This window comes from Poecilia latipinna, unplaced genomic scaffold (assembly GCF_001443285.1).
Source record: "Poecilia latipinna isolate Pla-1442-1.1 unplaced genomic scaffold, P_latipinna-1.0 Scaffold1665, whole genome shotgun sequence".
In the NCBI taxonomy this organism is placed as follows: domain Eukaryota; kingdom Metazoa; phylum Chordata; class Actinopteri; order Cyprinodontiformes; family Poeciliidae; genus Poecilia; species Poecilia latipinna.
This window is the reverse complement of record NW_015114281.1, coordinates 83,623-107,975: the sequence shown is the minus strand read 5'-3', so window position 1 is coordinate 107,975 and position 24,353 is coordinate 83,623. Positions and strand designations below refer to the sequence as shown.

Sequence of the window (24,353 nt, the reverse complement as noted above, 5' to 3'; positions counted from 1 at the left end):
TTAAATAATTTTTTTTTTTGTATTTTTTCAGAGGTTTATGGGTAAACATTCCCCCCCCCCCCCCCCCAACATTACATCAGGGGCTACGACTGATATGTTTATGTTTTTCCTGCCTACGCAAAAAAGCACACATAGAAACGTGCGAGTGACGTCATCACGCCAGCCTATGACGTTCTCCGAGCACAGGAAGTAGAGCTATCAGCTGATCCCGCTGGCTGTTGTTGATGTCTGAAGTTGCTGTTGTCGCTGCGTCTCTCTCTCATCGGCCCCTCGACATTAACGGACTCGGTGACACGCTGAGGAACGGACACGGCAGCGGCCATTTACCGGCCAAAGGGACGCGTCACGTCGTGTGGAAGTCTGAACGTGCGTCCCCGGCGGGCAGCAGCGAAGCTAGCTCCTGAGCTGAAGGGAGAAAAACAGCAGCGACAGCACACGCCGTCTCTTTGTTTCAATCCCAAGCAGGATAATAACTTTCTCGCGCTTGACTCAAGTATTTCTGTTTGCATATCCGTTATTTATTTTTATAGTTATAATTAATAACCAGGACACCGTCACGGGCAGCTAATTGGTTGGCTAACGTTAGCTTGCAGTGCAGATTAAAAACATTTTTAGATCTTTTCCCCCCTTTCGTAACCGCCCGACATTCACAGATACGAGACATAGCGGCTGTATTGGAAAGAGAATAATCATCAGAGTTGATATGCGTTTATTTTCCACTGTACCATCTGTTGTACCGCTCCAGAACAAGTTGAACTGATCTCTGCTCTGCAGCGTGTCAGGTTGTCTTTATTGATTTTTAGAGTTCATAAACAAACTGTTGGTTGACTGACAGCTTCGTCTTGTGTGTTTTAGGTTTGCTGGCAGGTTGCGTCATTTGTTTATCAGCAAGTTGTCAGTCCGTGCTGGATATTTCTGCTATTTTTATGTTTTGAACCGTTTTTCCATAGGTAGAAAAATCTTAAACACTTTTATACCTCTTCTTTGTAGCTGATTTACAACCCCGGACAAATATCATGAGATAAGGAAGGACCCGCTTTGATGCTCATGAATTTGGTAGCTTTACGTGAAAAAAGTTGATAGTTATGATTTAAAATAGGACGCTGAACGTGCATTGAGAAGTCGCTGTGATCAGGAAGAGCCAGCAGAAACAGAGGCAGGGTCCCACAGAGTCTTGAGGTGAGGTGAGCTGCCCCCACACTACTTGCCAATGCTGGATCTGGAGGTGGTGCCTGAGAGATCACTAGGAAATGAGCAATGGGAATTCGCCTTAGGTGAGTGTCAAACTTTAGAACCAGTTAGGATGAAGTTATGTGACAATGTCACTGTATCAATAAATTAGGATAAATTACAAACATAAATTATTTACATAATTTAACTCAAAAGAGAAATTAAAAATGGTCTTATTACCCACAGAGTGATTTTTCTTATTTCTGTGAATTTGTGATAATTGCCTGAAAAATTAGAAAGTTGTATTTAGTCACCTTCCTAAAATAATGGTGATGTCATTTTTGCCAAAAAAAATTACATTTGCAGGGGAAAAAAATCAACTGTTTATCATAAAAAGATGATTTAGCCAAAAAAAATATTTTTGGCAAAAACTGACTTAGGCTGTTATTTCAGGAAGGTGACAACAAGTATAGAAGGTTTTTAATAGAAAAGTGTTATGTTGTCTAGTATATAAATTCCTAAACTTTTCAGCTTCTGATCCTCAAATTTAAAATGACTTCTGGTTGAGCATGCACATTTTTTGTTAAAATAAACAAAATCATTTTCAGCAGACATTGTATTGACCAATATATTGTTCTTATTTTTATTCAAGGCCAATTTAAAAAAAAATCTTTTACATTTATAGAAAACTTCTGCTTTATTGTTGGGATTTTATTTAGGTTAGTTGGCCTCACAGTTATTTGTGACCCAAACTTTAGGAAATGCTGGTGTAGTGGACAATCTTATGTCCAGAATGTGGGTAAGCCAATATGTTGAAGACAATCTGTATTCATGGAATGCTGTATGAAAAGTTAAGTGGAAGGAAAAACTTGAGTTAAAAAAAAACATGCAGATGTGACAGGGATAACTGGAGCCTTGAGCATTGTTCCTATTCAGTAGTTTGGTGGCGATTCATCAGATTTAATTTTTTTTTATTATTTTAATTTGGCTCATGTTTTGTAATTTTTAAAAAATCTGGATTGGGAGTTTTAATCTACAAGCTGTAATAACCAAAACCTGTCATTAAACTTGACGTATCACTCTGTGTGTCAGGAGGCTATATAATACACAAGTTTTGCTTTTTGAATTGAATTATTTAAAGAAATGAACTTTTCAGTTAAGTTAATGTACCTGTTTGTACCTGTCTGTCTCTGTACACCTCAGTATAAATTGCTCTTGTCTAGTAAAGTACCTTGAGATTAAATTTACTTTGAAATAACTAATGAATGACCTGAATTAGCAGCAGTGGGATGACTCCACTTTCAGGACTTTGTAACTGTATTCCCCTCTTACGTGTGCATGTCTTTGTTTTCACAGGGATGCCATTTTCCCAGGCCATCTCTATCCTCCAGAAACACTGCCGTATAATCAAAAATGTCCAGGTGCTATACAGCGAACAGGTGAGCCAGCTGCAGCTCTGCTCATACGGCCTCTGTTGGTTGTGTAACCTTAAAAAATGTTAATCAGCTTGCAAAAGAATTTGGCAGCTCTGGACGTCTTGCAGACTTTCTGCACTTTGAAAAGATTTATTTTGAAACTAAATCTTTGGTAAGACTGTAAGCCACACCTACCTTAAAAACACATTGTCCAGCATTCAGTTTACTGATATTAAAGGTGGTTTTAATAATTTTTTATCTAAGTTTTTTGTTTGTGCACACGTTCTCATTCCAATTTTAGTCATCTGACCTATGAATCATTTCAGTTAAGTTAAAGCTTCTTGTGTGACTCTATGACACACATAGACTTATTGTGCTGTTCATTTAGAAACATGTAGAGTGCAGGAAAACTGTAAATTGTTAGGCCTAAGAAGCTTATAAATTATGCCTTAGGAAACCTTGTTTTAATTTTTCTGCATTTAATGCGCCTTTAGTACAGTGAACATCAGTTTCTCCTTTCTGTCATTCAATTAAATGTGTAAAATCTGCACAGATCAGATTGGTGAACATTGCAATAATCATGTAACAGATAATTAAATGTGTTTCTGTTTAGGGTTTACAGTGAACAAAGAACCCAGATAATAACTAGTTCACCAAGCATCAGCCAAACAAAATTAGCATAATTCTTAAAGTTGGATTGCTTGTCTGTTTGTAGCTGTCATTTTGTTTTGTCACCGGTATTTATATTGTTTATCACTTTCCAATTTGGACTCTCTGTAACTAAAATCAGTGAGAGAAAAAAAAACATCTTGTGCATTTAAATGAGTTGGATGAAAGAAGCGACTAACAAAAACAGTTTACTACCAAAAAGTTTTACTTTTGTGAACCCAGTTGATGCACAGGAAGAGACCCTGGGGTTGAAAAAGCAAGAAAAATGTAAAAAAAACAGTGCTGGTTTTTTTTTTTGTTTTGAAGAAAGTATGACCGGGATTTCCCATTATCCCTCCAGACACCACTCAGCCACGACCTCATACTGAACCTGACTCAGGATGGGATTAAACTTCTGTTTGACGCCACAAATCAGAGACTCAAGGTGAGAATGGTTCATTTAGCACAGATATCAAACTCCCATTGTAGCCCTGACCTTTGTCACTTACCGCCTCTTGATTCCTGGCTGGATTTTGCTTTTACATATTAGGTGATTGAAGTGTACGACCTCAGCAAAGTCAAGTTGAAGTACTGGTGAGTGGAAGGATTTTTACAAACATGATAGATAATGTTGGACTTCTGCTTCATCCTTCGTCCATATCTAAGCCGTTCTTGTTGGTTGGTAATAAGTCTGAGCTATAAAATCCAAAAGGCCACTTTCACAGCTCAGTCATCGCTCTCTCTGAGACCCACAGCTGCTCAGTCACGTCACAGGAATTGAATCTGCTTGTGTTAATGTATCTGTTAGATTAGGCCTCTGTTATTGTCTCTTCCTGCTGAACCACTTCCAGTTGCTCTCAGTCGTTCTTTCTCTAACGCAGCTCTTTGCTGTATGAATGCTAACGGACCCAACATGCTGCGTTTGTGTGTGCTGTCTTTTAGTGGAGTCCATTTCAACTCTCAGGCCATCGTCCCCACAATAGAGCAAATAGACCAGTCATTTGGAGCGACTCACCCTGGAGGTACTTAATAACAAAGATTTTATTCACAAATAACTTTTAATGTAGTTTAATGAACACTGTCTCTTTTTGTGCAGTTTATAATGCTGCAGAGCAATTGTTCCATCTCAACTTTCGAGGACTTTCCTTCTCCTTTCAACTGGATTCGTGGAATGAAGCTCCAAAATACGAGGTAAGAATGGATCGGTTCCCTTCAGCCTGTTAAAGAAGACTTAAGACCAGAACCTGGTGACTTAAGGTGCATTCTGGTTTAAACTGCTGTGATCCAACTCTGATGCACTGCAAACACAGAATTTTACCAAGCGTTTTTGGTCGAGTAGTGCAGATATCTTAGTAAACTTTTCAGGAAGTTATAGGAGCTTGTTTTAAATAAATAATTCCTTAAAATTGATTGAAAAGTACTAGTTCCACTGGCAGAATTTTTTCACTTAGAGCAAGACATTTTTACATGTTACAAGTGAAATAATCTCCCAGTGGAACCAGTGTTTTTCCATCAACTTAAAGAAACTATTTACTTAAAACAAGCTCCTATTTATTGCTACTTGTAAGTTATTTTAGTCTTTTTTAAGTGTACCGAGATATTTGCACTAGAAACTACACAAAAATTCTTGGTAAGATTTTGTTTTTGCAATGTACGGACCAAAAAGGCAAACTCTGGTACGCCTAGAAACCTACGTCTCGGTCCGGTTGAAATGAACTCTGGTGCTGTTTGAATGCATATGTGAACACTAAGCGGACTGGAAACCGCTCCAAAAGCAGGAAGTGGACTACAGTTCAGAGCATTCTGGGTAAATGGTCTTTTACCAAAGACAAAAGAGAAATCCTACATCTGCTAAAATTTGACGTCACTCCATTTTTGTTTACATTTTGTGAAGAAGGAAGTTGTCTTCCTTGTCTTCTTCAGAGGCTTTTGTGTTGTTTCCTTCAGTGGTTTTTGGTGCAGCGCCCCCACAGGCGAGGAGGATGGGAACAGATTACTGTAAAAAAAAAAAAGGAAAGAAAAGAAAAAAGGGTTTGACACAGTGCAGTGTGAAAGAGAACAGCAGTAACTGAAAATGTAATACTATTGCAATTTTCGACCCCAGTGGAACAGAATCTTCCAAACTGCAGGTGTGAAAACACCAGGAAAGAAAGAATCTTAATGCCTATACTCTGAGCTCAACTGCTGTGTGTCAGGCTGTTTTCATACAAGTCAACATTAGTTCAAATGTGGCATCTTATGGCTGAGAATCATGATCCAAACATCTCCCAACAAGAGCTGCAAGTAACGATTATTTTAGTATTCAATTGTTTTGACAATTAATCAATAAATCAGATTTAAAAAATTACTGCAGATTGCAGAGTGAGGCTACAGGGCTGCATTAATCTCTGTTTACCCTCTGCTACTGGTTAACTGGAGCTACATTTGACCACTTAAGCCATTTTTATACATTAGAAATACATTAAAAGATGTAAGTAAACAAATTAACAAGAAAATAAACATTTTATTGTATAAAGTGCAACAATGTAGCATTCCTCTAGTTTACTCTTTTTTTTTTCTAACCTTAATGCAAAATATACATATTTTTTGTACAGTTTTGGCTTAATTATTATGCTGAGTGTTTTATTCTTTCAGCAAATGACCATTTTGAAGTCTGTATACTTCAGTTGAAATAAATCCATTCCATCTGTGATCGATTAATCATGATTAATTCGATTAATTGTTTTAGCCTCAGTCCCAACTCAAGATGCATTGATGTCAGTCCCCATTACGTCTCTGGCATATTTTATAAAAATGACATTTCATGTCAGAATAACTCCTGAATGGACAAATAAAATTCATTATTTGCTATGAATTCAATCTTTCATACCTCGTAAACATTTAACATGATGCGCCAGCTTCACTAGCTGTGTTGTTATTTCATCCTTCCTGCAGATTCCACATGGAGCCATGGTCAAGAGGATGCACATCTACACTGGCAACAACCTCCAAGAAACAAAGTACATAATGACCACAACACTTCCATGTGGCCCAGCGACCTTCCTGCTAGATGACATTAATGCGTTTATGTCGAATCTAATCAGGAGAAAGTAGGCAGCAGCAGAATAAGTTTTCAAACCAGTTCACACTGGAATGTTTCCTGTGTTTCCTCAGAGCTCCTGCGATGCCGTTGGCTTGTTTCATGGGCAACATCTTTGCAGAGTGTGTCGATGTCCTGAGGGATGGGGCGGGTCCTCTGGGGCTCAAGCTCCGCCTTCTCACAGCAGGTAACGCACCTGAAAGAAAATGACTGAGTGTCGTCAGTCTGCTGCTTTTTGAAGCATCCAAGAGCAAAAACTCTTCCAGCCATATTATTTGGAATATTCCATTAGTTAAAACTGGCCCTATTAATATATAGGGTTAGGTGGATTAGCAGACAACAGGAATTCAGTTTTGTAGTTTATAAAAGTTTATAGAAGTTTCTAGTAAAGTTCAATGGACTCTGATTATAAACAGTAACAGAACCTGCTTGGTTCATTTCATTTACCTGTGCAGTTTTGGGTCGGAGTTCAGTGAATATTCTGTTTATTAAATATTCTAATAGACATATTATCTAATCATACTGATACTGTATTAAACTGAGCATTGAGAAAAACAGGACTAGAACATTTTTGTAACTTATTTGTGTGACTGTCTCGGTTCCTGCTGCAGGTTCTGGACTCGGTGTGATGGCTGACGCTAAGGTCCGGTACCTGGAGCGGAGCATCTTCTTTGGAGACTCCTGTCAGGACGTTCTGGGCGCTTTGGGCTCGCCGCATAAAGTCTTCTACAAATCTGAGGACAAGGTCAGAACTGTTTGTCCTTAGAAAGTCTTGTCAATCTGTGTTGCATTCACATTGTGTCAGTAAAATGAAACTTGAAATAAAAATGTTCACCTTTTCCTGTGTTTAGATGAAGATCCACTCTCCGTCTCCTCACAAGCAGGTTCCCTCTAAATGTAACGACTACTTCTTCAACTACTTCACCCTCGGAGTGGTACGTGGGTCCAGCCTTACAAGATGTTGGCAGCATGGCTCCAAACATTTAATGGTTTTAATGTTGTAATTCTGGGAACTTAGAGATGTAAATTGATGTAATTAGATTAGATTAAATTTAATTAAATTAGATGTAAGTTGCAGTACTTATTTTATTCTCTAGATTATTTTGACAATTATTCACATAAACAAATTAACACATTCTGCACATTTTTCTTTTAACTCATTTTATACAATATTAAAAATACAATTATTGTTATTTCAATAATCTATTAATCTGATTTAGCCCTACGATGAATCACAGGGTAGCATTAACGACACATTTTAATGTGCTACCATCCCAGCCGGTGTTTTTTAGACAACATGAGCCTGTGTTGCCCCTCTCTGTCATTTTCGGAGCCAAACAGATGTTTATCCAGTGACCTTTGCGGGTCACTGCCTGAATTCCCCGGAGTGGTTTGGGCATCCTGCCCTGGGAAAGTAAACAAGCTGAACTCATCTGGCTGCTGCAGAGATGAGCTATAAACAGCAGCACAGCACTGCTGCAGGGCTGCGTTGGTCTCCGTTTACCCTCTGCTACAGGTTACCTGGCTGCAGCTGATCGATGGGTTGTGTTGTGTTTCAGGACATCCTGTTTGACTCGACGACCCACCTGGTTAAGAAGTTTGTCCTCCATACGAACTTCCCTGGGCATTACAACTTTAATATGTAAATATTTCCTGCTGTCAGATCCACCTTTTGTCATTTTGTTACCTGCTCTTCTATATCTCAACTTTAATCACATTAATCCTTTTGTTGCGGAGTTTGATGTGATTGATTATTTCTGCTGTCCCAGATACCATCGATGTGACTTTAAGATCCCGCTGGTCATCAAAAAAGGTGAGCTGTCCCTGGATTGGTCAGAGTTTTAACCTCTGTATTTGTGCTTTAGTGGGATCTTTCTTCAACCTGTTGTTGTTTCTGACTCCTCAGAAGGAGCAGACTCTCAGACGGAGGATTGCATCTTAACCACCTACAGCAAGGTCAGTTATGAGAAGAAAAATGAAACTCTGCCTCCTCTGAAATATTAAAACAGATTCTATCAAAGTTTGGATATTTTGATTTTAAACTTCGTATCCTGTTTTCTTTTGTTTTTGTTTTGTTTTTTAAACTACAATATTGCTGTAGTTTATCATCCAACAAAATGTGTTATAGTGACAGGCAGAACTGTGACTGGAAATCCAAACAGACACATTTAGATTTTCTGCTGCAAGCCAGGAAAAGTGTAGTCACTGTATGTCTTAATCAAACATCTGATATGAGTTCATTTTTATCACCATTATCTTTTAATAACCCTTCAAAGCTAAAGTGATTAGTTTTTGTGCAGAGTAATGCTGTTTTCAAAGCATCCTGACTCTGAAATGATTGTCTGCTGTGTCCATTAAATACCTTTTAAATCTGGTACATTGACAGTTTGCTGAATTTTTTTCTGTTTATTGTCAGCAGCTGTGTTCATGTGTTTATTTCTAAAAATCTGTTTTGATGAGGTGTCTTTGTGTTTCCTCGTCAGTGGGATCAGATTCAGGAGCTTCTGGGCCATCCGATGGAAAAACCCGTCGTCCTTCACAGGTAAACGGTCCCACCGTCACGGTTTCACAGAACGGAGTCGGTATGGATGACATGAAGGCTTTAAACGGATCGTATGTCAAGTGACGGTGCTCCTTCGGTGTTATTCTGTAATATTTTACACAAGAGGAAATTCTCGTCTTTATTTATTCCTGACAGGTCTTCATCAGCCAACAACACAAACCCGTTCGGTTCCACTTTCTGCTTCGGACTACAGAGGATGATTTTTGAGGTCGGTACTTTCACAACAAACATTTTTGATATATACAGAGTTTTTTCAACAGCTGAAGTTAACATAGTTACTTGATTAGGCTATAAAATGGCACTATGTGCCTGGAAAACATAAAACTGTCCTTTAAGGTCATAATTCTGATTCTGTCTGTCAGAATCCAAACATATAACCAAACATTCAGATTGTTAATATATGAAAATAATGACATAATTGTTTCTTCCTTGTTATAGGATTTGTAAACCTGCCGTTTATCTACACTCGGACCCAATTTGCCTGATGGGGCCTAAGCAATTTAATCAATTCTGATTCTGAAAAAAAATTCTGTCCTGAGTTTAAAGTCAGAGTTTTATCTATTTTGTTTATTTTTCCGTGGTCCTAATTCTCGTCTGTGCCTTCTAGATGTCTGCCAGACTTGTGTCTGTTTTGTTTCCAGTCAGTCCATCCCAGTAGTGATCAGGTTTTAGGGAGGAACAAAAAGCCCCAAATAGACCTGCTGGTTCTGAACCTGCATCCCGTCTCTCTAACACGACCCTGTTTTCTTCTGCAGGTGATGCAGAACAACCACATAGCATCAGTCACCCTCTATGGAGCTCCCAGGACCACCAGTCAAGCCCGACCCGAGTCCAGCACTAGTTCCCACTGAACCAGAACCACGCCCCATTCTGGCCGACCCAAACAACAGCTCTTCTGCTGACTGCATTGGAACCGAAACCAGATTTTTATTTTTTTTTTACCTGAGCAGGCCTGAAAGAATCACTACAACCTGGCTGAGGTGCTTCAGAGTGAACGAGTCGACGGTGAAACCAGACCTGCTGCCTCCTGTTTGGTACCAGCACCCGGGGTTCTGTTGGTACCAAACATGCCCCGTCCTGCGGGGACCCGGTCCTGCTGCGGGAGCGGCTCGCATGCTTCGAAAAGAAAGCTATAAAATGTGCATCCTGTGAACCTCAGAGACCGTTCTGCTGCCTGTACAGTCAGAGACGCTTCATGCCATCGTGAGGTGACGCATTCGGGTTCATCAACGCTGCAGGAAAACATAAAACTAATAAAACTTCATCAGCCAACCACACTGCCATCCCGGTCAGTCCTGCTCGTCTTCCTGCTTCAAGACCGCTCCGAACTGGGCCCAGCCAAACCCGTCCACTCCTGCACCATGAGCCCAGACACACTTCAAGCTAAGCACCCATTTCTGTTTTAAATCACAAGACCCAGCCTGACCCGATCCAAACAGCTCCATCTTCCCTCACCAAACACTTCCTTAACCCAGCTGAGTCGGTTCTGTCCCATCATTTCAACCCCGACCCGTTTCTGATGAGCGGCGGCCGGTTCAGACGGTTCAAGCTCAACCTGCATGACTCTGAACGAGAAGCGATCTCCAAAAAGCACAACAGGAAGCGCTCTCGCTTCGTTCGGTTGATTAAAGCTACAGCATGTCACTTTTATTTAAAAAAAAATATATATTTTTTTTTTACATATTTGTTAAAATTATCATTAGGTTGTGACAGTACAATATGAGACAGATAATCTGTGAAAAACTTGACAGCTCCATCAGGAACAACCAATCAGAGCCAGGAGGAGGGTCTTAGCGCTGTCAATTACCCTCACGTCCTCCGCTTGTTCTCTGCTAGCCTGCCACAAATGCTCAAGCTAGTTAGCATAGCCACAGATAATGGCAGGTAAATGGATTTCCTTGAATGGTAAGTTGCTAAAGCGTGTACACGATGTTGATTAACAGCGCTAAGACCCTCCTCCTGACACTGATTGGTTGTATTTTTAGATTCCGTTGGGATTGATCTTTTCACAGATTATCTGTCTCAAACTGCTACAACATGGTGACAGTTTTAATTATGTTAAAAAACAACATATTTTTGTGAAAGTTAAATTCTGCAGCTTTAACAACCTTCCTGCATGTTCTGCCTGGGCGTCCAAAGCCCATTTCTCCCTCACCATGACAACCATTTCCATTGTGTTATAATAATAATTTATTGTGATTCCTTTTTTTGTTTTTAACATTTGCACTAATAGACACATTTTTACTTGATCGTGCCCCATCCTTTGAGATGGATATGTATTGAAGAGTAGGAGGGATGTGTGTGTGGGTGTGTGAGTTGGTGCAGATGAGCGGCGGCGCCGTCGCGTTCTGTACGACAACGTTTCGTCTTTCTTCAGTGCTTTCTTCCATTCTGCTTCTGATCCATCTGCGGTTCTCTCTCTGTTTAGTTGCCAAATGCTAAAGCCAAAGACCTTTTAGGAAGTCTTCATTTAATCGGTGTGTTTTCTTGTCTTGCAGAGTCTCAAATATTCCTAACTCCATCTTAATTTGAAGACGTGGTACAGCTTTTAATCCGTGTTTCAGTAATAATCCAACATGACCAGCCGACTCAGCTCATCCGTTCTGGATGAGACGCATCGTGTTTCCCGTCAGCTCGTACCGTGGTCGACGTCCTCAGTGAACCGTGACGTAGAGAACAGCCGTCATTTCTGTGGTTGTAAACCCGACTTTGTTTTGGAAATGGTGAACAGCATCAGTCATTTCTTTCACCCAGCGTGTAAATTTACCTTGTTTTTAATTACAAACTAATTAATAAACTGTGCATTCATTTTAATAGACAAATTCTCTCATTGTTCTTTGATGCAAATGTTTTTTTCTTTTCCCGCTTTTACAAAATATTTGGTTTGAGTCCTGTGCCTTTCAAAGAAGAATCCACACTCTTGGGCTTTTCCACATTTTGTCAAACTACAACCACAAACTTTACTGTGCCTCTACACAATCTGCTATTCTTTGTTTCAACGACATCTGTGAGTATAAGTTTTAAAATCTTGCCACAGATCTATTAGATTTAGACCTGGACTTTGACTGGACCATTCCAACACATGAATATGCTTTGATCTAAAACGGCTGCGTTTCCATTACAAATATGCTCAAAACTTTGACAGTCTGCTAATGGAAAATGCTATTATGTTGTTTCCATTAAATAAGAAACGCAATTAAAATCACATGTGATTAAGTTTGTAAAGGCTACAAGTACTTTAAACATGAAATGCCATCATCCCCCTACCACTTCCTGTCGTCCTCTTCGTCGTTTCCGCCTGTAGTAACATTGACTGATCACATGACTCGTGCCGTTTTTATGAAATGCACTACCGAAAAGCCACCTCATCGTATCACAGACTTAGTAATTGGCACGTTTCCGTTAAGCAAATTTATTTTTGTAATTCTAATTAATATATCCGTCACACCTGAATCAAATGGCTAAATTAGCTTCACAGCATCCAATCAAATTTTACAAAGTCCCACAAATTAGCTGATCATTTGATTCGGGTGCATTAAAGCAGTTAAATCTGAAACTGTAGATTATATATTATATATTTTTAGTTAGTGTTCAGTCAACTCCTCACTAAATAAGTATTTTATTGCTCTTGGTTTTATTTAAGGATTTCACTGTAAAGGGAGAATATTTAAATTGCATTTTATTTGGAAAAATGTTGATAATCATGTATCTTTTTTTTTCCCACTTATTTTATTACATCATATTAAACCAAGTAAAATGATAGAAGTTTGTTTTTTGTACCGAGACAAAATGTGGAACAGATCAGGTGGTTTTTGTCAGGCACTGAGCCGTTACACAAACAAAATGTTTTCCAGAATAGTTTTTGTGATTTTTCCTTTGAAGGATCCCAAACTACTTTGTTTATTTAGGTTTTTTTCACACTTCTATAATCTGAGAGCCACTAAATGCATGTTTTTCTTTTGAGGCAGCAGTGAATTTCCAGATAGGCTGATCAAAGTAGCAAGAACATTTTTAAGTGCAGAGAAACTCATTTTAGTGTTTAGATTTCTAACCAATAAATGCTTTTTAGTGTTTCTCAAAAGAAAAGCTGTTGTGGAGTCCATGCGAAGCTGTATAAACGCTGTAAATAGCTCTTCATGGCATCCTCTTTGTTACGACTTGGTTTCTTCTCTTCTATGTTGTGAAGAAAGTTGATCAGAAAACAGTTTCTGCTCTCGGCTGATTCAGCCGGTCAGCGTTGGAGGGCAGCCAGTAAACGGACGTCTCTGTGAAGCACATGAACTCTTCATTTACACATCATTCTCTGCTGGACAAAGTTTGATATCTGTCTGATTTCGCTGCGTGACGCAGCCCCCATCTGGATGACGGGGTGAGCCTGGATGTTCAGGTTCTCAGACAAACCTTTTGGGTTTTGAAGACCCACTTCCAACATATCTCTTTGGGGTTCTGTTATGTTTCCCATATTTAAAGTTGATCTGATCTCTGCTTTGGTATGTTTTCTGGTGGAAACTGTCATACATGTCGTGGTCAAACATTTTCCCAAAACTCACTTTGGTGGAAGAAAATGTATTTTTAAAAAAAGTCTAAGAAAAAAAATGAAACATTGTGCCTCATCTCCCTCTGAGCCTGTTTTTATCTTTTTTTCCTCTGTAAAAATGATTTTCTGCGTGAGAATGCGTTTTAATTGAATTGGTGATTGTGTGTGTGTTTGTCATTGAGTATTGGCATCAACCTGTTGCATGGGCTGATGGTTCCAGTTATTTTCCTCATTTCTGCAAAGAATCCCAGGTTGGGCTTTTCAGTATTTTTCTGCTTTTATTTCAGATATGCATTTATTTGTTTGTCTTGCTTTCATGACATCTACAATATTATTGTCACCTTAGTTTTATAAGACTATAAAAAAGGCCTAAAATCAGCCTCCATGTCTAAAGATCTAGTTATGGTCTTCCTCTGTCGCTACGCGAAATTGAATAAATTAGTAATCTAAAAAAAAAAATTTAAATACAGGGACCCATTACTTATCTGGTTATTCATAAACATTAAATATTCACAGAAGTAATTGTAAACAAAAGAAACCAAGTGTTAGGACACCCATTATTATCTAGCGTTTACCCCCTTTAGCTGAAATACATCCGGTGATGCTGCTGCAGTAAAACATCTGCAAACCATCACACTTCACCTCCACACTGCAAAAACACAAAATATTACCAGCTATTAGTCTAGTTTCTAGTGCTAATATCACGCTGGAATTAAGACAAAGTAACCTTTAAGATATAAGAGTTTGTTTTAAGTAAATAATTTCTTAATATCAATGAAAAAGTTCCAGTTTCACTGGCTGTTTATTTCACTTATAACATGGAAAAAATGTCGTTATAAGTGAAATAATTTGCCAGTGGAACTGCTAGTTTTTCATCAGTATTAATACATTATTAACATAAAACAAATTGCCATATCTTGCAGAAAAAAATACTTGTTCATTAGTTTTCTTATTTCAAGTGTTTTACGATATTTGCACAGGAAACTAAATCAAAACTAATTGGTAAGATTTTATATTTTTGCCCTAATTTGTTCTTTATCAGGAACTGCATTTTTATTACATTTATAAATAATTCTAAAGAGTCCCTTCCTGTTTTTATTTAGTTGCATTAAAGATACTAAATGTCCATATTTCCAAATATGTTCAACACAGACTAAGGTGTCGTAGTTTTTATATATGGTGTCCATGTTTTTTCTGTTTAACTTTTTTGGGGGAAATCTTTCCAAGTTCAGATTGAGAAAAGGAATGTATGAGCCCAGTTTTTGTTTGCTTGGTGCTGGAGATGTTCGTTTCTGCGGGATAGTGTCTGTGGGAGCAATTTTTGTGTTGTATGTAATACCCTAGTTTAGCCACTAGGTGTAACATTTGTGCTGGGGATGATTTTCTGTATAAAAGGTAGAACCTGTTCATCAGCCAGCAGGTGTTCCGTCCAAAGATCAAAGCTTTTTGACTGAACTTGAATAGACTAAAAAACTGCTGGTGCTCAATGAGAGAGTTTCACTTTCATTCGATTTATTTTATGTTGATTTGGGGCAACAGAAAATAAATACGATGGCGTTTTAGGGCCAATGTAGACGGGGTAAAAAGGAGGGTCAATTTACACCGTGAACTCAAAAAGTTTTAGATTAATTCCAGAAATTTTCCATAAAAAGGAAAAGATATTTCTGAGCTCCAAAGTTGAAAATGTGCCGGGGGAAAAACTCAGAAATTTTGGAATTCATTTCCACAATTTTTTGGGGAAAAAAAAAACAGAATATGTAAAAAAGCTGAGAATATTTTAGAAAAAAATCTTGGAAATTTCTGAGTTTTTCCCCTGCATATTTTCGACTTCTGGAGCTCAAAAATGTCTTTACCTTTTTATGGAAAATTTCTGGAATCTAAAACTTTTTGAGTTTACTGTGTAAATTGACCCTTCTTTTTACCCTGTCTACATTGGCCCTAATACGCCATCGTATTTATTTTCTGTTGCCCCAAATCAACATAAAAGTCAAAAAAGTAAAAAAAAAACATGTTAAACTTTTTAAAATTTTCTGAGTTTAGACATTCAGAAATATTTTGGATTTTTTGGACAGAAATTTATTTGAATTTATTTTATTTGTTTTTTCTATCTACAATGTACCTAAACATAAAATGACTGCCACTTAAGACAAAATAAAAAAAAAATAGTTACTCTGGCAGCACAGACACTAGAGCTTTTATTTCTTCAAACAAATGTACCACCAGAATAATTTATTTAAGCGAACTCTGCTGTGGCTGAATAATACAATAAGAGGCCAAACGTCTCATTTTTCTTCCCATAATTATTCAGTGTTTTAAATGAGGGTTTCGCTGCATTGTGGCAATGATGCTGTCAAAATGTTATTCAGTTTTTCATTTTTCTTCAACATGTTGAAGAAACGTAGTTAAGAACTCTGATATCCAATCTGTCGTTCATTTTGTTCAGCCAGAGAAAAAAATCAGTTCTGCAAATGATTGCTCATAAAAGGATTAAATTACTTACACTTATAGGTGACGTATAAAAGTACAAGACCTTCTCATTCATTTGACAAATTGTCTTTTCATTGTTTTGAACAGTTTTCTCAGATTCCAGCCAACATGTCTGGCTGGAACCATTTATGGTTGTTTATTTCCTGTTTTACTTTACATCAGTAAAAAACGTTCATATTGTCGTTCTTTCATCCAGTCCCCTCAGTAATGGTCTCTCTAAACACAATAACAGGTTCTGCCTTCTATGCAGTAAAAAAATCCAGATTATGACACTTTGTAGCTCAGATACATCCACGAAATGCAAAAATTTCTCCTCCAGCATTAAATTAGATTGATGGGTAGTTTAATCGCACCCAAACTCAGGTGGATATGTCATCTTTAAAATGGAAAAAAAAAACACAAATGAAGACCCTAAGCTGTGTGTGATTCTGTTTTGTTTTGTTTTTTTACATATATATAAATTGAACAGTTTGCTGTTATTTGTAACGTAAAGCTTCAGTTGAGCAATCTGATATCAGTTCGACTCTAATGTTGCTCTCATGATATTTTTCTGAATGACTTTTATATTTTAAATCCCATTTTTGGAAGCAGGGCAGGTAATTAAGACTGACGTGAAATTCCCTGGAATGTGGCTTTTTTGATATGCATATTTTGAATAACTTTGTATATGAAATAATAAGCAGATTCATCCAGCATGTCCCATGAATAAACGGCAATAAAACCATGTAGTGCAAAGAGACGCATGATACTGAAGGTTTTGCTGCAGCAGAAGTCCTTTGATGGTTGTTGAAATTTTCAACAAAGCTACTCGCTGTTTGTTGACAACAGAGTTTATTTTCTGTGTTGCACAACCAGAATATGAAAACAGAAAAATAAAATGTGGATGTGAAATGGAAAGTTTTTCTGTTTTTGTTCAGACAACTGTAGTTCTGGTCAGAAGTTTCCATCAGAAGAAAAATGGGAGAAAAAATAGGAGAAACTGTCCGCCACAAAACTCAATTGAGATTAATCTCAAACATTTTTAGAGAAAACAAAAAAATTTCTGAGTTTGAAAAGGAGAAAATTTGCTTGAAAAAAATTCTAAATTTTGAGATTAATCTTCAAAACAGTATAAAAAACAATTATAAAACTCAGAAATTTTTTGTTTTTTCTAAAAAACCCAAAATTTTCAGATTTTTCTGTTTTTGTTTTTAAATGTAGAATGGTCCTGATACGCTGTCATACCTGTTATCTGATAACTGTCCAGGATGCCTTTCTGTGAGTTGGACACTTTAGCATGAAATATTTTGCAACATTCATGTTGAAATTCAGACCTTGCATAATCACTTCTAGTACTTTATCAGTGCAGCTGCTTCTTCAATGTGGAATCAGACCCGTCATGAGTAAAACACATGAGCACCACATGACGCAACGCTTCACAAAATGTGCTCAAATTTTACATGTAAAAAGCATTTTTAGATTCACAAATATAAGACAGTAGCCGTGTTTCTATTACAAATGTACGTAAAACTTTAATATTCCACTAATGTAAAAAATAAAAAAAAACAATTTCGCATCATCATCCTCCAGTATGTCCTGTCGTCCTCTTCGTCTTTCCTACCAATGGTAACATCCGGTTGCTGATCATGTGACTAATGTGATGCAAAAAAGTTTCCATTTCAGTTTTCTAAAGTAAACTAATGTCAATACAACTTGCGACTTTTGTTTTTGTGAAAAACAAAAGTGTTTTTTCTAATATGGCGTGTTTCCATTAGCCAAATTAACTTTTGTAATTTCATTTTGCGCAATTTGACATTTAGAAAGTAAAAGTGCTAAATGGAAACATGCCAAAAAAACACTTTTTTGCTAAAAAGTTTTAACGTTAGGGTGAGGTGGTTTCTTTGGCCAATCGAAATTGGTTTATTTCACAAAACTGAAATGGAAATACTTTATTGTCATCACATGACCAACAACCAGGTGTTACTACTGGTGAAAACCCCAAAGAAGATGATGACAGGAACTAGTTTGAGGATGATGTTTTTTAATGACTTATTGTGTGAACAAACATATTCATGTGTGATTTTTTTTTATTGTGTTTCTTATTTAATAGAAACACAACTAATTGTGAAATTAAAGTTTTGGCTCATTTGTAATGGAAACGCTGCTAGTGTGACAGCAGCTTTACAAATTCAGTGGTGCAAAAAAACCTTCACTTTTCATAAACGTATCTGCATATCAAAGACTTTCCCTCTGGTAGTGGATAAATAAGTTGGGGACAGATCGGCCCCAAAGGTCACAGTCACAATACATTCCGGGAGTTTCGCTGCAGAGTCAGCTGGGAGAGATTTTCCCCTTTGCCTTTTCATTTCCTGGCAGGTAAACCGTCAGCTTGGTTGGATAAAATCGTTTCCTACTGTCCTCAAATGCTGCACGATACCAGCAGCTCCAGCTCTGCCCGCCTGGCAGGAACTAATGTGTGAGAAACACTGGCTTCTCGCCGTAATCCGCCTCATCTGCTGCCAACTCTCCAACCCTCCCTCTCCATTTAAAGGGTCCAGACGTCTGAACGGGTCTGTAGTGGCAGCTCAGTTTGGGGTCGTGAAGCAGGCTCCACATGAGCCAGATCTGCGGGACGCTGAGGCTGTGAACAACCATGAGCTCCCGGTAAAAGCAGGGGTCGAACGTCTGGAGGTGTGGCGCCGCAGACGGTCGGGGAATCCCGAAGGTGCGAAACCCCTGATGGCGTAAAGGTTTGACGCCGATCAGCTGGAGGCACATTCCTAGAAAGACGTCATCAATGGGGAACAGCTCCACCTGGGAGAAGTTTCACAAATCAGTCACAAACTAATAAAACGGAGAATTAGTAGTAAAAGATGGAGAAGTCTGCTTTAATAGATAGTAATTTCTTACACCATAACAAAAGCTGTTCAAGATATTAACAGAAACTGATTAAAAGAACTAGAGCTGCAACTGGTGATTATTGTAGTAATAAATTATTTGTTTGCATTTTTAGTATAATTCTAATATTATATAAAAAAAATATAGTGGTTAGAAAAAATCTGAAAAATGTGCTTTCTAATCCGATTAATTGTCAGAATAATTTTATTCCATTTTTACATAAGATTTTTTTTTTTGCCTAAAATGCAATAACATATTTCTTTCGTGAATGCTTAACCATTTGCAGCAAAGGATGAATCTGCAGCTAAAAAAATACTTCTAACTTCAACATGGAAAAAGCTCAGCTCTTTCTGCTGAACTTATCATTAACCAATTAAATTAAACAATTAAATTAATTGGTTAATAATTTAAACATTTAATAACTGGATAATAAAATGTGCCTCATGGGAAATTTTCATAACAGAATTTGAACTGGGTGAAGTTACAACGATGTCAATTCAGGAGGAGAACATATTTATAGGCAAAGAAGATATTTTTTTTATCTTATCTTATATACATATTGCATAACAATGTGTTTATATTTTTTGTACAGTTTTGGCTTAATTACTGCTCAAAGTATTGCTTCCAGCAACTCCAATTCATCAAAATTAATTGTTTCAGCCATGAAATGAACCAATGCACACAAGTTGATTTAAACACAACTGGGTTGCCTAGCAACCCCAGCAAAGTTCTGCCCTGTTACCTAGCAACCCAAGTACAGCTGGAGCTCTTTTGCTCAGCTGGTTTTACTGCTGTATGTGCTGTACAATGGCTGCTGGAAAAGACAAGTGATTTGATGTTGGCTTACCATCCAGAAACCACTTGCTGCATTATTTTTGGCTGTGCAGGAGGCTCCACTAATGCTTTTCAAAGATGTACGGTTGTATAATTGCGCCTTTGCTTGCAGCAATTTTCACATCCGAGTTTAAACATTGACTTGGGGGTGGGGGGAGGGGATGTGGCCAGCAGCAGGGGATCTGGATTTAAAGTGACAGAGGCCCTAAAACAGCTCAAAATAGGCAGAACTTATCAGACGAAAATCTTATCTAATAAGGATTTAGTGCAAAAAAAAAAAATGTAATGAACATGTTTTGTGTTGCCCACCTGTTCAAGGAAGCATAACAAGGTAGCCTGTTTTTAAAACCCGTTTACCTCTGTAAGTGGCCCAGGCCGGAGTTTTAATCTTCATCATACCTGCTGACAGGCGGCGCTCAGCCTTCGAGCCGTGTGTCCTGACATCACAAACCCTCCTCCTCCAGCGTAACTGGGGTACAGACCGACTCCGTACACAAACTCCGGAATGTAGTACTTGGAAGTGCGACGGCGGATTGGTTTGGCGTTCATGATAATGTCCCCCACGAACAAATCCTTCCCCGGCTCTCGGTCTTGGAGCATCTCCAGGATGTTTTCCACGTTCACGTAGACGTCAGCGTCGCCTTTGAAGATGAACCTGAGGGAGAGCAGAAGGATATTACTGCCTGCATCACCACCACATATTTGTGCAAAACTTTGTCAATATGTTTCCATTAAAGAGGAAATGCAATTAAAATCACACTTGAATAAGTTTGTTCTTGTGATAAATCATAAAAAAAGCATCCTGGCACATCCTGTTACCACTGGTCTAAACCACAAAGAAAAGACAAGTAGCTGGAGGATGATGGATTCTGGAGTTTTTTGAAATTGGAGTTTTTCCATTAAGCAAATTTATTTTCAAAATGTCAGATTGAATAATTATATAGTCAATGGAATCGCAGTTCATTACAGCTTCAGATGAGGATAACATAATCATCATTTAAACCTTTTTCATTCACACTAACTTCACATGAGGACAGCTGCTGTTGACCCATTCCAGAAAATGTGTTTCCTTCAGAGTCAGGTTAAAGAAGGTGTCTTCAAAATCCCAGAGCAGGACGTCCTGGAAGGCTTGGCTCTCGTAGGCCAGCAGCCGATCCCACAGAGGCAGGGAGGAGCGATTTCTGGGAATCCCCAGCAGGAACACGGTGCGAACGGACCAGCCAGGGTGGAGCGTCCCCTCCCTCCCCCAGGTCCGACGCACAACCTGGAGCCAGGGTGAGGAGAAAAATTAATAGCTGCAAAAGAAATCTGACTAATAGATTTAAAGCGGTAACTTTTATAAAAGATTTTTGTTAAAGTGCTAGTTCCAATAATTTCACTTATAACATGACATTTTTCCCATGAGTGAAATAATCTGCCAGTGGAACTAGCACTTTTTAATCAATACTGAGGAATTATTTTCTTAAAACAAGCTCTTATATCTTGCTAAAAAGTTACTTTTAAGTTATTTTTGTCTTATTTCAGGTGTACTAAGAAGTTTGCTCAAAAACTTGACCAACATATTACTATTCTCATAAAATTTTGCTACCTGCCGCTTGTCGAAATCTGCAGCAGTAGATTTCACAGCAATGAGCAGGTAGGGAGCCGAAACAGCGCCTCCTCTTCCTCCTCCTTCCTCTTCTCGTCTGATGCGACATTTCTCAGGCTGGTCGATGAGCAGATTAAAGCTCCTTTTGTCCTTTTCTCTCAGATATCTCTCGAAGTCAAATGGCGGCAGAGTCGGCAGCCGTTTTCCAGCAGCCGCGGTCGGAATGACCTTCTTCTTTCGTGACCTGGATCTGATCTGAGGGCTGGATTTGGACCGGGAAGGTTTGGACTTGAGTCGGGGTTTACAGGAAGGCAGCTGTGGCTGAAGTGGGGACTGGATTTCAAAAAGGAAGGAAAACAGAACAACAAATGATGAAAGATTCATCTTTTTTGATTCAAGCTTTAATTATGAGGAGATCGGTTTGCTAATTTCTTCCTCTGCTTTTTAAGATAATTATCCCAGGAGGAAAAAACTGTTTTGGTTTGTAGTGATGAGAGAAGCTGAGAAGCTGCATCGTGTACAGAGAGCAGCCAAAAATTAAACTCAGATGGATGGATGGATGGATGGATGGATGGATGGATGGATGGATGGATGGATGGATGGATGGATAGATGGACAGACGGATGTATCGATGTGTCAGTTCCTGCCTGCAGCGCCTCCTTCCTCCCAGTGTGTGAACTGGATCCCAGCAGGGAGCGACTGGAGCTGGTGGATCCGTGGATCTGCAGCTTCCAGACGGATCGACTCCACGCAGCGGAGAGGACGACCTGGAAACACCGCCTGGTCAAAACTAACACGGAGGAACGTTTTCTCCTCAAAACACCACCGGTTTAATTTTCCTCTTCACCTGACGAGCGTAGAGCAGAAAACACAGCGCCACCAGGAGGACGAGTGTGCACATTACATCTCCTTTCACATGGAGGACCCTCCTCATCATCACCACCTTCCTCAGCATCTTCTCAGCTCTGCTGCATCTTCAGTCAGCTGGATGAACTCTGACCTGAAACACAAACACACTAACCTTTAGTGACCAGACCAACCTTCAACAGCATAAAGACAAAAAAACAACGTAGCTTAGCATAAATCATTAAATTAATAAAATGATGCACCTGTTTTTCTCTCTCTGCTTTTTCTACATCACTGAGGATTTGTTTCAGCAGGACAGAAGTTTGGCGTCGGCCATGTCAGTCTGTAAACATCCCAGGTTTCTCCATCCTCACGCATCATTGAATTTGGAAATTCTTTAAAAACACACACACACACCAAAAGCGGCACACCAATACTGAATCAGCATAAAATCAGTTAAAAATGACAGATTTTGTATCACAACCTCTGATTTTCCTCAACTGTTCCTTTCCTCTATCAGTCCTGTAATCTCTCCTGAAAAGAAAAGCTGAAAAGCTCTGAAAATCTAAGAAAGGTTAAAAAACAAAACTTTCAGAGGATGTTAGCTTAACTGTTTTATTATTTAGGAAAGGATGAAAATGTATTTTATTTACATACTGAGCGCATTCAAATAAAAGCAGCAGAAAAAACTTGCTGAAAGAGACCAAAAAACAAGAGTAACTGTGGAAATCTGCTGCTGTTCTTCTCTTTTCCTTCATTTTAAACAAATATTCCAGCATTTCTTTTGCCAAATCAGAGTCATAACTCACTGAATGTCACCTCACTCAGTCAGACCTCTCCTGTTTGAAATCTTGTTTTCAGAGCACATTTCTTCTGGTTTTCTGTCCTGATGAATTTTCTTCTCCAGTGTTTCAGTTGACAGCTTTCTTGTTTGGCTCAAGATTAAGACAATCAGCCCTTTCTATGGAGCAGTAAATGGCTCATATTTCAGCTTTGTTTTATTTTATATTTAGACATGTTTTAAATTTGTTTCTGAAATGCAAATTACAAAATAAATTCAGAATTTCCCTCTTTTTTGTTTTAACTATTGATATGAAGTTTAGCTTCTAGGTTATACAAAAAACTTGACTAATTTTCCTAAGGAAGAGAAAAATCTGAAATGCCAGACTTTTCTCCGCAGTTCCTGAGATGTAATGTAATGAATAAAAAATCATAAAGTTACATAACTTTCAAGTTCTTATACAATAAGTAGCGCCAGAATATCGTTTTGTTCAAATATTTCATCTGCTGTAGGTGTCTGTTATTATAAAAATTAAAACCTAACAAGTAAGCTATTAACCAACAACTTGTAATATTTCCTGAAACAGAAAAAAGTGCACGCATGAAACAAATATTTTAACTCTGAAATGCGTCAAATAAGCGATAATCCCGCAAAACATCCAGACTTACCAGAGGAAGCGGCCAGAGAAAACATCTGCATCTCTTTCTGCTCCACATCCTCATCTGATAAACACAAAGTCTGACTCAGACGTTCTCCAAACACAAAGATTTCAGCAGAACCGAACCTGAAATTTCCTCTGGTTCTGCCTGAGCTGGTACTGCGCTCATGAAGCGTTTACGTGCAGTAGGGAAATATTAGATGCAAATGACGATGATCCTTTTGATGGTACGGATCCTAAAAAAATGTTCTGCCTCAACAATTCGGCGCAACAAAATGAACCCAAATCCGGAAATCAATTCAATAAGTGGCCGCATTTTGTTTTTCATACGACTGAACGCAACATGACACGTTTGGACTATTAAACAGTTAATTTTTCCAGGGGGCGTAGCGACGTAGCGAATCACTGACCAGAAACTGTAGGAACAACTAAAGAAAGAATATCTTCTTCACTAAAAAGCAGCTATACTGTTTGTCAGTGCTGTAAGTTATTTTGATTTTTTTAAGGTAAAGGTGCAGTGCAGTAGACAGTGTGAGATAATAGCCAACATCACAGGTTCCTGAAGGCAACATCGTCATTCTTTGCTTCGACCATGTGGTTTAAATTTCAGCGGAACAAATCCAGATGCCAACTCAGCAAGAAAGAAAACCCACAGCATGACTTCAGCTGGTCTGCTGCAGTCCTGCAGGCTGAACATCTCCTCCTGAAAAGGAAGCAAAATGGATGACAGACGGAAACAAACACGGATCTTCATTTTAAACTCCTAATTTCCTTATCATTAAACAGCCACACTTTCTTTCAATCTTTTAAATTTGTTTTGATCAACAGTTCCCCGAGAAAACCTTTTCTCATTCATTTTCATGTTCCTAA

General features: G+C 38.4%; 2 protein-coding genes across 3 annotated transcripts; one reads left to right on the top strand and one right to left on the bottom strand.

Annotated features, from left to right (window-relative positions):
- Window positions 1-164: 164 nt before the first annotated feature.
- phaf1 (phagosome assembly factor 1) lies at window positions 165-10,446 on the top strand. Its single transcript, XM_015059874.1, has 16 exons — window positions 165-1,274; window positions 2,527-2,609; window positions 3,595-3,678; window positions 3,784-3,827; window positions 4,176-4,255; window positions 4,330-4,424; window positions 6,168-6,232; window positions 6,387-6,499; window positions 6,924-7,057; window positions 7,164-7,247; window positions 7,872-7,954; window positions 8,082-8,125; window positions 8,219-8,268; window positions 8,796-8,854; window positions 9,011-9,083; window positions 9,631-10,446. The coding sequence occupies exons 1-16, from the start codon at window positions 1,211-1,213 to the stop codon at window positions 9,724-9,726; spliced, it is 1,251 nt and encodes a 416-aa protein (XP_014915360.1). The 5' UTR covers window positions 165-1,210; the 3' UTR covers window positions 9,727-10,446.
- Window positions 10,447-17,990: 7,544 nt separating this feature from the next.
- b3gnt9 (UDP-GlcNAc:betaGal beta-1,3-N-acetylglucosaminyltransferase 9) lies at window positions 17,991-24,238 on the bottom strand. 2 transcript variants are annotated; one of them, XM_015059877.1, is made up of 8 exons: window positions 23,494-24,238; window positions 22,308-22,439; window positions 22,046-22,198; window positions 21,846-21,965; window positions 21,199-21,531; window positions 20,633-20,874; window positions 20,010-20,265; window positions 17,991-18,692 (listed from the first exon to the last, which is right to left on the bottom strand). In XM_015059877.1, the coding sequence occupies exons 3-8, from the start codon at window positions 22,151-22,153 to the stop codon at window positions 18,348-18,350; spliced, it is 1,404 nt and encodes a 467-aa protein (XP_014915363.1). In that variant the 5' UTR covers window positions 22,154-22,198; window positions 22,308-22,439; window positions 23,494-24,238; the 3' UTR covers window positions 17,991-18,347. The 2 variants fall into 2 exon arrangements, with proteins under 2 accessions (XP_014915363.1, XP_014915364.1); XM_015059878.1 differs by lacking the exon at window positions 22,308-22,439.
- Window positions 24,239-24,353: the final 115 nt, after the last annotated feature.

Coding starts and splice junctions, on each gene's coding strand:
- phaf1 (XM_015059874.1), top strand. CDS start 1,211: ATGCTGGATCTGGAGGTGGTGCCTGAGAGATCACTAGGAAATGAGCAA. Junction 6,233..6,386: donor AACAACCTCCAAGAAACAAA/GTACATAATGAC, acceptor GTGTTTCCTCAG/AGCTCCTGCGATGCCGTTGG. Junction 8,269..8,795: donor TCTTAACCACCTACAGCAAG/GTCAGTTATGAG, acceptor TTTCCTCGTCAG/TGGGATCAGATTCAGGAGCT.
- b3gnt9 (XM_015059877.1), bottom strand. CDS start 22,153: ATGCTGAGGAAGGTGGTGATGATGAGGAGGGTCCTCCATGTGAAAGGA. Junction 21,532..21,845: donor GGAGGAAGGAGGCGCTGCAG/GCAGGAACTGAC, acceptor TTTGAAATCCAG/TCCCCACTTCAGCCACAGCT. Junction 20,875..21,198: donor CAGATTTCGACAAGCGGCAG/GTAGCAAAATTT, acceptor CCCTGGCTCCAG/GTTGTGCGTCGGACCTGGGG.